We start from the raw sequence: 10,630 nt of genomic DNA on the forward strand, positions 1-10,630 counted from the left end.
TACCAGGAACTGTTCAAGGTGATGAATATAGCAATAAACAAAACAGACACAAATTTTTGTCCTCATAGAATTTATATTCTATTGTGTTGGCAAGACCCGGGGTTTATTTCATTAGTATCTTAAGATATTTAGTAATACATACCCATCATAACACTCTGTTCAGAGATCTGCTTATTTCTGAGCACCATCCTGGTTATAATTTCCTTAGGGACCTGACTTCATCCTTTTACAGACGCCAGGAGAGTTCTGAGCCCAGACTTCCTGTTACTTTGCATATTTTGACAAGAAGAGCTAGAATTATGCATTTATGACTGAGGCTTTATTTCCACAATGATTCCCAAGCAATGATGCCAACTGTGCGTTTCTGATGGGAGCACCTCTGCTTCAGTTCTGCTCTGAGGGCTTGAGTAGCACCAGACCAAGACCAGGCAAGTAGCTGGTATAGGCTGGAGGTTTCTTTTTTTTTTTTTTAATGTTTTATTTATTTCTAGGAGAGAGAGAGAGAGAGAGAGAGACAGCGTGAACAGGGNGGCTGGAGGTTTCTGAAACACTGGATCCAAACTCTACCTACTTGTGAGAATTCAAAGAATCCTTTCATTTATAGTTATCTCCACAACCCCTTACACTTTCTGTAATTTCTGCGCCACATTACTTTTATGCTCCTAGGAGTATGTCTAACGTGCTACTAGAAGTATGGAAAAATTTCTATGAAAATGAGTTTTTTACTTTTAAAATATTTTAACAAGCAGTGAGCAGAATGTACTGCCATAACTGATGAACATGGACATAATGAGGCAGATGAAAGTTTCTTGGCACTCATAGAAATATGAGAATCTGGGCTATCAAGCATGGAGTTTTAGGCATGCCTAGGTTTCAAGGAGGGAAATCCTGGGGCAGCCTGCCACCTGCAGGATAACTTCCCAACTAACTCTAGAAGAGAAAACTGGCTTTAGCCTCTGAATTTCAAAGACCAATCCCAGTAAAAACACATTTCGTGATAATCAATGGTGGAAGCTATTTTCCTTGCAGTGCTTTTCTTATCGTTAAGTATTACATTTAATAGTTTAATAAATAAACCATTAGTTTTATTTAAATAAAATTGCCCTTTTCTTTGATTCTTTTTAAAAAATTACTTCGATTCAATTATCGTTACATCAATTCTTTTCTTGCTTTTAACTGGTCAAAAACAAACAACCACCTTCATTACGCTGAGAGCTGAGGACACTAAAAACAGATTTTACAACCACAGTCTATGAAAATATGGTAACTTTGGAAACCCTGCTACTTCCTAGTAGGTCCCTTTTATCTTTTATGGAGATATATATATACATGACAATATTTCTAAAGAATCACAAGAAGAAGGGGCAACATAATAATCTGTTTACAAATGGGGGGGAGGCGGGAAGAGAGAGTATGTAACAACACTGGTTGGTTTTTTGGGTTTTTTTTTTTAATGTCTTACTGGCTATTCCTTTCACTAAGTTACAGGGAAGTTTTCCTAGCTTTAAAAGAGAAATAAGTTGGGGAATGATGCAGTTACACATAACTTAATAGTATACATAAATAACACACATCAGTATCAAAAATAAACAAAAGGGAAAGGACAGCAGGACTGAAACCGATACAGTCACACTGCGTTAGAAGAACGGGATGTAAAAGATCAAGGAATAAGAGAACAAGGTAGCTTAATCAGAAAGGCATCACGCAAGGGGACAGGAACGTAAATAATTAAAAGAGTGAGAACAAATATTCATCAAAAAAGAATACACTTTCTTTCTTTCTTAGAGATTTTTAAACAATGTTTTAAAGTAATCGCAAAAAATAAATAAATACATAAAGTAATTGCTATACCCAAGGTGGGTCTCGAACCCAGGACTTTGAGATCAAGAGTTGCAGGCTTCACCTACCCAGCCAGCCAGGTGCCCCGAAAGAATACACTTTTCATTAATTTCCTCTCAGAAAACAGGAAAGGGCGATTTTAGGACCTTCCTTTTTCCTGGCGCAGTTAGTTCTATTATTATTGGCTTTTCGGCTTTTCCGTTGCTGCCCTGACCTTTGGAAGGAAGTCAAGGTCAATTTCCTTACCACTCTGATTCTCTACTCAGCCTGCAATTTTGAAATCACGTGGAAAGCTTGAACCAACGCGGGTCCTCCTTCCAGAGGAATTAAACCAGAAAGTCTGGGGTGAGGCCTGTCCCGGTAGAATTTTAAAACTTCCCTCCCGACTTCCCAAACCCGCAGGGGTGAGAACAACATGGGTCGGAGCCTAGGCCCCGCCCCGTCCCGCCGGAAGCGGCCGAAGTCTGTCACAAGCCCTGCACCCCGAAGGGAGGGGCTCCCTATGACACACTCCGGGCAAAGACGCTGCGTGCGCCCTCCCGACCGCTGGGGGGCGAACTGCGCGCTTTAGCGCCCATGTTTCGGCTCCGGGCCGGATCGACCCCACGCGTGCGCATGCTCGGTGCGTCCCGGAGGGTGCGGGTGCCGGTGTTACACCACGTGTGGCGTGAACCTAGAGGGCATCATGTTGTGAGGAGATGGGCGCTGCGGTGTTTCGCGCATTCAGAAATTTCAACCTAGAGAACCGGGCGGAACGGGAAATCAGCAAGATGAAGCCGTCCCCCGCTCCCAGGCACCCCTCCACGAAGAGCCTGCTGCGAGAGCAGATGAGCCGTAAGTGGTGCAAGGGGGCGTCTGGACCCCGCGCGCGGGCTCCCGGGGCGGGCTTGGCGGTTCGGCGTCCGTGGACCTTGGTCCAGTGGCGGGGGTGACCCGGGTTGGCCGCAGTGACTCGCCCGCGGAGAGCGGTAAGGTGGATCCCCCCCAGGCCGGTGACATTGAGACTGCCCCCTTGCGCCCTCGTAGGAGTGGCGNCCCACCTCGGATTTGCGGAGGTGGCGGCCCCCGTCCGGGCGTGCGGTGGCTTTTATCTAACGCCTGTGGGAAGGAATCCGAGTCTGCAGTTTCTCGGAAGTGCTCTCTGGGGGTCTTCACACACCTGTGGGCGCCGGGCCTGACCTAGCATTTTGATTCGCAGTACAGTACTTCCCATATTGTCCGAATGATTGTTTATTAAACAAAAAATTAAAAGTGGCTGTCTTGTGTTAAGTGTTAGGATCTTAGAGGGAATTTTCCTTGGCTTTAATATCGTGACATTCTTTTTTTAGACCATCCAGAAATTCAGGGAGAAGTTGCTAGAAAAAATGACAAACTGCTGTCCTTACTAAAAGATGTGTATGTTGACTCCAGAGATCCTGTGTCTTCTGTGCAGGTAATGTGTGTTTTAATTCAGCAGATGAGTAATTGAACCTTTTTGTGTTCCAGGGAAACAAACGAACGAGAGAAGTGTGGTAGGTAGTAAAAGAGAGTGAGTGCTCTGCATGTTTAATAAAACTGTCAATGTAGTTGTGACCAGCATACAGTGCATTGGCAAAACTTAAGCTCAGTGGTAGTAGTATTGTTTCACAATCTGTAGGATTTGGTAAGATATTTCTAGTGGTTGTCGTTTGAACGACCAGAGGAGAGCTTTAGTACTACTTTCTCATCTTTCAGTGGGTTGAGTTTTGTCTTGACCTCAGGGATTCCTTTAGTGTTGTGTTGTCGGTGTTTTGGTTTTGGTTGTTTTTTGTTTTAATTTTTTTTAATGTTCTTTATTTATTTCTAGGAGAGAGAGAGAGACGGCGTGAGAAGGGGAGGGTCAGGGAGAGAGGGAGTCACAGATTGAAACAGGCTCCAGGCTCTGAGCTGGCAGTCAGCACAGAGCCCGACGCGGGGCTCGAACCCATGAACCGCGAGATCATGACCTAAGCGAAAGTCAGACGCTTAACCGACTAAGCCACCCAGGCGCCCCTGGTTTTGTTTTTTAAATCTGTATTCAGATAGGAAACGTAAAAACTGGGATTTTATGAAATACATTAGGAATGGGAACCTATATGTAAATCTATATGTAAATACAATGCACACGTGCTTTGTGTATAGTTATGAACAAAACAGACTTAGTCCTTGATCTCAGTGGTTATAATATTGTGAGGGACATAGACATTAAACAGATGAGCAACCATAAGTACATAATTACTAACAAATCTGTGAGGGAGAAGTATGGGCACTGTGAGTATATCAGAGGGACCTGTTTGTGCTTGGACAATCAGAGGTGGTTTCTGAGAAAGGGACAATAAGCTCAGGCCTGAAGGATGAACCTGAGTTAACTAGATGAGTTTGTTGGAGCAGGAAGGTTCTAAGTAGGGGGAAGAGTATGATTAAAGGAGAGGAAAGTGCCAATGACAACTCCCAGATATTTTTCCATTCTAAAGTTCTCTGGTCCTCTCTAGATTGGTAATACTGTTTGCACAGATATGGTTATTAATGTAATTTTCATTAGATAAGCGAAATAAAACTCATGTAAAATAAGGTTTGTGAATTGTTGCATGTAATAGCAATTACAGGGCTCATTTATCACCAGATGTTCCCGTAAAAAAAGATGGAAGGGTTGATGTTCATGTTTTTTGTGTTGAATACTTCCAACAATAACAGGTGTTGAATAATACTTCCTACTGCTGTTGCTCTCGTGCTATACTAAATCATGCATTCAAAAATTGGCCCTTCGAGAGTGAAAAAATTTAACAGTTTTTATGAATACAGTTATGTAGATATAAAACATAAGGAGATATATGGTGGTATTAAAATTTGGGGGAAAAGTCTAAAGAGACTTGGGTGAATGACAATGAAGAAAAAGGTTGAATTACCTATTTAGCTTTGCCCCTTTTTCTCTTTTGGGTAGTTCATAGTTTTCTTAATGATTTGTGATGTTTTTAGACATGAGTGATACTCTATATCATATATCAAATAATTAATTTTTTCTGACTTTTTTTGTTTCTTTTTGAGAGTGAGTGCATGCCAGTGCACGAGCCTGGGCAAGCCGGGTAGGGGCAGAGAGAAGAGGGGGACAGAGGACCCAAAGAAGGCTGCGTGTTGACAGCAGTTAGAGTGATGCGGGGTTTAACTTGTGAACTGTGAGACCATGACTTGAGCTGAAGTTGGATGCTTAATTAGCTGAGCCACCTAGGCGCCCCTATTCTCTGGCTTTTTAACTTACTGCAACTCAAAATTCTGTCAAATACGTTAGTTGTTTTTGTCTTTCATGTATTGGAAGTCTGGACTCCAACATAAAAACGGTTTTCTGTATTAGTACTTTTATGACTGTATATCTTATGTTAAAATCTTTATTTGTCATTAAATGTATTTGGTGTGTAGAGATCTTTTCAGCTGGATGGTCAGTTGTCTAAATGTAGTTTATGGAATAACCGGGTCTTTTCTCCACTCACTTAAAATACTAATATATACAAGTCTGTTTACGGATTTACCAGTTCTACTTACTTTTCTGTTTTGACACTATATTAATTAAAGGAGGTTTGCAATGTGTCTTGATATCCGTTACAACCTTCTACCCCCCCACCTCTCTCCAAAAGTTTCATGACTCTTGTCACTTTTTTCCAGATGAACTTGAGAATCAAAGTGTCAGGTTCTTTAGTATGTATGATTCAGATTTTGAGTGTAACCGAATTGGAATGTACAGATTAATTTGAGAATTAACATCTTTGTATTACTGAGTTTGGGGGGCATAGAAGGAAGGTTGCTACCATAGGATCTTTTTTCACCCTAAGGGTTTTAACTATTGCTAATTTCCAGAAAGTAAGTAATTTTTGTATTGCAGCTACCCACATTTGCAAGGTTGTTATTTCTATTAGTTTTTCAGTTTGTTGTGTTATTTTTCTGAAGATACTCCCATGTCATCAGCATAGAATTACAGTTATCTAGTATTTGTCCTACTACATTTATTGTGTTTGTAGCATTAAGATAGCAGTGAAAGTTGGTATTCCATCCTATTGTTTCCTTTCATAGGGTGTCTCTAAATGTTTCAGCATTAATTATAATAAAATGATATGGTTTCTGATTTAAGAATACTTTTTTCAGGGGCGCCTGGGTGGCTTAGTCGGTTAAGCGTCCAACTTTCACTTACGTCATGATCTCGCGGTTCGTGGGTTCGAGCCCCGCGTCGGGCTCTGTGCTGACTGCCAGCTCAGAGCCTGGAGCCTGTTTCAGTCTGTGACTCCCTCTCTCTCTGACCCTCCCCTGCTCACGCTGTCTCTCTCCCTCTCTCCTAGAAATAAATAAAACATTTAAAAAAAAACAACACTACTTTTTTCACATTTGGGGCTTTTTTTTGTTGTTAATTTGCTCAGAATTTTTTGTTTGTTTTTTTCAATTAAAGAGGATGTTGAATTTTATCAGATATTCAGTGTCATCATATTTCAGTATTTACTATTAAACAGAAGGGAAATTTGAAAAAAAGTGTATATGGAGTGGAAGAACAATTACCTGGGAATAGAAAGTTAAGAGAAGCTTTGAGTTTTGGAAAGTGAAGAAGTTGGGATGGTGTTTCAGGCCAAAGTTACAATATAGGGGTAGAAGAGTGTGATGCCTTCAGAAACCAGTTAGAGTTCATTTACAGTTGAAGGAAAGTGTGAGCAATAAATCTGGGAGAAGTGAGATAGGATGGAGGTAATAGGGACCCAATCATGAAGATCCTTATTCGTCTTGCTAAGAAATTTGGGTTTCATCTTGAGGACAGTGGAAAGTCATTGAAGAGTGTCATATCTGATTGCCTTCATAATGGGCTGGGAAGAAACAAAGTTCATTTTATTCAATCAAAGGAGACTAGTTAGGCTTTTGTAGTAGTGCCCACAGGCGACTTCGGCGTGGACTAGGGTGATGTAGTGACCAGGAGAGAAGTGAATGTGTTCAACAGGGACTTGGAAGTCACTATCAGCAGGCTTTGGTAATCAAGTGGATGTAATGTGTGAGGGAGAGGGAGATGTCAGGTATAACAGGACATAAACGCTTTAAGGTTTGGAATAAGATATGGAGGGAAGTGATATTGGTCACTGAGATGGAAAATACGGGGATAGAACTGGATTTTCTGAGGAAAGGGGTGATATTGGTCACTGAGATGGAAAATACGGGGATAGAACTGGATTTTCTGAAGAAAGGGGTAATTTTAGTTTTAGACATGTTGATTTTGAAGTGCTTGTACATAATCCAAGTAAAGGCACCCCTTACGCATTTGGGACTTTGAGTCTGTAAGTGAGGAGAAAGGTCTAGGTTTGAGATCAGCTTTGAAAGTTACTAACACTTAGGTAGTAATGGAAGTCCAGGGTGTGTGTGGGATTACTGTAGAAGAATGTGAAGACTGAAAAGAGGGCCTGGGCCAGAACTGGGAGCACACTAACCTTCAGAGGGCAGCTGAAGAGAACAAGTCCTCAAGAACACAGGAGCCACTGGAGAGACAGATGGAAAACTAGGAAGTGGAGTGGCATGGAAACCAAGGGGAAAGTTTATTATGGGTGTGTTGGAGTGGTCTGCATCAGATCTTTAGTGAGTGTTCATAAAGCCTGAAAAGTGTTCTCTGCATTAAGATCTAATCCTCTAATCTAATCCTGGATCAGAGATCACAAATACTATCTTTAAAGCTTAACTAGAGAGAAGGAAACTGGCCATAAACAAAGTGTCAGTGGGCATTTTTAAAAGATAGTGACTATGGCATTTTTATATTTTGACCAAACAGCAGCAGTAGGCATTGTACAACTGAAAGAAAAAGAAGAGAATGATTGGCATACCCAACTAATGAATGAAAGAGCAAGGATTATACTTGGATGGGACGGATGGGAGGAAAGATGAGTATGCATAGGTTGTTTTTTTATATTTCTGTATTGGTTTATTTTCTCTCAAGAGGCAAGATCTCTAGCATATTTAAATTCGTTTAAGGTGTTTGAAGGCATTGAATATGAAAATCAAAACTAGGAAACAGAATGGGGATTATCGAGTAAATTGTTAGGGCAGTGTCGGAATTCTGCCCTTCTAAAACAAGTTTTAATCTAATCATTTCATTTTTGTTATTCTTTAATATGCATGAAATAATGTGATGAGTGGATGTTATACAATTGATTGTTATTTTGACTAGATTTCTTAATGATGGTTGATCTGTAGTTATGAAACGGTGATATGCGAAAGTGCCATTGAACCTATGGGTCATTGTAACGAGAAAGTGTAGTTTGGAGAAGCATGTGTAGTATTTATTTAAAGAATAGTGGAGAATTGAGAAGCATGAAAGTAGATGTCACATCTTTTCTCTCATCTTGATAGCCTTTTGTTTCTGTTTTTTGATACTAGGTAAAAGATGCTGGAACACGTCAAGAGCCAAAGGAGTTCAGATTGGTAAAAGGCCAAGACTTTAACATGATGAGTATTAAGAACATTCCCAAAGGCAAAATTTCCATTGTAGAGGCATTGACACTTCTCAATAATCATAAACTTTACCCAGAAACGTGGACTGCTGAGAAAATAGCAGAAGAATACTGTCTAGAACAGAAAGATGTAAAATCCCTTCTCAAATATTTTGTTACCTTTGAAGTCAAAATCATTCCTCCTGAAGACAAGAAAGCAATAGCATCAAAATGAAGAAAACGTTAAAATTACTTTCATATGTGTATACCCCAATCCCATGCCCTTTTTAGTTTCTCATTTAGCTTCAAATTACTGAGTGTGTAAGGCTCCCTCCATGGGAGAGCATACTGTTTATTGAGCTCTGCTGAATTTTCAGGATTGCTGGTGTAAAGAATTTTGTTTTCTTATAAAGTTTAATTTGGTTTAGGCATATGTTCATGTGTAATATCAACAGGCCTAATCAGCACATGCATAAATTATTATAAATAAAGTTAATGTGTAATTTTAGACACATCATATCATCAGCTTTTAAATTGGTCATATGACCTCTTAGGGAATGGCCTGTATCTCTCTTGTTTAGTATTCAAAGTTTTGCCGTCCAGTTTAGGTGATTAATTTATTTTTCCTATAGAATTGTGAAAGTGAGAATTTTCCTACCTTTTATGACTATATTTTCTTGTTAGGGCAGGGGAGACTTGACAGCAAGGTAGGAGAACAGTATTTCCCAAGTGAAAGCAGACAGGAAAGTGGACACAAATTCAGTAGAAAGTACACTTTTAATATTACAGGGAATAAGAGTTGGTGAGGACTTCTCTTGTGAACTGGTTTTATGTATGAAATAACTTATAAAAATTATAAAAAGGAGTTGATACTTATGAAATTTTAGCAGTCTTTGTTTTGACAAACAAACAGGTAAATCCAGAAGCTTTCAGAGAAGCAGGTAGTCGTGAGACCTGTCTGGAAAAGTAACTTCTCTGGATTTAGTAGAGAAATACAAGAAAATTGTGAAGATTGGTTAAAGCAAAGAACCATGGCAAATGAAATTTGTGACGAATTATATGTATGTTTTCTCATTTAAATGCTGGTTGAAGGCATAGAGGAAAAAAATGCAACAAGTACAAAATGTGATCATTGGAAAGGACCTGGGAAATTGTTGCTCCATCATTTGAACCAACTTATGAGTACAGTGTGTATTGGCACTAGGGTCTTGAGCAAGGTGACTGAAGTTTAGCTCTGTTGTATTACCACCCGTGGGATCTTGGGTAGATTGTGCAACCTCTTGGAAACTGAATTTTCTCTAAAAAGTGAATATAATGCTGTCTTATTTAACACAAACAGTTACTGTGAAGATAAATAATAATTAAAGGCTGAACAAATAGGACTTTATTCTTATTCTTTGCAGTTAAGAACAGAGAGCTGGAGAGGGTTATTCTCTAGTTTATGACATCACCTAGTTTATGACATAGCCAGGTTGAAAATCTAGGTTTTCAGATTCCTACTGGTATGTTATTTCAAAAGAGCAGAAAGTGTAAGTTGTAGGATTATTGGAAATGTGTAAGAAAAATTCCAGGTTATCTGTGTCCTTCTGAAGGCAGATAGACATTCACTACTTCTCAAGGATTCCCTTGGAAATGGTATGGAAGCTGCTGAGGATTTCAGCATGATGATGGAGGGCAGCATTTGCAATGCTAGAAAGAAAAATGGGCTGAGATGGGAAATTTTAAGCTTGTTTTCAATTGCAGTTTCATTATGTGAATAAACTACCTTGTTTATATTTGGTTCAAAACTGTTCTTTTAAGAAAACAACTGTATAAAATTGCATTTTAAAGCTCTGATAAATCAGTCATCAAACTATTTTTCTTTATGAAATAAAAGTCAATACTTGAATTACTAATAGTGCTATTTCTGAGCTGTCTTCTCAACTGAGATCTGCACACCGTGGTTAGGCATCTGTAAATCTGGCTGTTAAATGGTGTCACAGGATAAAATAAAGTACTTCCCATATCTTTCATTGGCCTCTTACTGCTTTTTATTATATGTAGGAGAGTGCTTGAGTAGTAGTGGTGTCACGAAAAGCATGGAGTTTAGATTCAGAAAACCTGGGTGTAGATCTAAACATCACTACTAGCTGATGGTATCTTAAAAGCAATGACTGTGCAGGGCCCCTGGGTGGCTCAGTTGGTTAGGCTGGTTAGGCTTCCAGCTTCGGCTCAGGTCATGATCTCGCGGTTTGTGGATTCAAGCCCCTCGTCTGGCTCTGTACCGGCAGCTCAGAGCCTGGAGCCTGTTTTGGATTCTGTGTCTACCTCTCTCTGACCCTCCCCTGCTCACATGGTCTCTCTCTCAGAAA

The 10,630-nt window shown here is 40.0% G+C and overlaps 1 protein-coding gene across 1 annotated transcript; it reads left to right on the forward strand.

Moving 5' to 3' along the window:
* The first annotated feature begins 2,411 nt into the window (after positions 1-2,411).
* Positions 2,412-10,291, forward strand: NDUFAF4 (NADH:ubiquinone oxidoreductase complex assembly factor 4). The gene is made up of 3 exons (XM_077774691.1): positions 2,412-2,673; positions 3,168-3,271; positions 8,227-10,291. Exons 1-3 carry the CDS (start codon positions 2,538-2,540, stop codon positions 8,512-8,514), a joined length of 528 nt encoding a protein of 175 aa, XP_077630817.1. The 5' UTR covers positions 2,412-2,537; the 3' UTR covers positions 8,515-10,291.
* The last annotated feature ends 339 nt before the right edge of the window (positions 10,292-10,630 follow it).

This window comes from Crocuta crocuta, unplaced genomic scaffold (genome assembly GCF_008692635.1).
Source record: "Crocuta crocuta isolate KB4526 unplaced genomic scaffold, BGI_CrCroc_1.0 scaffold247, whole genome shotgun sequence".
Taxonomy (NCBI): domain Eukaryota; kingdom Metazoa; phylum Chordata; class Mammalia; order Carnivora; family Hyaenidae; genus Crocuta; species Crocuta crocuta.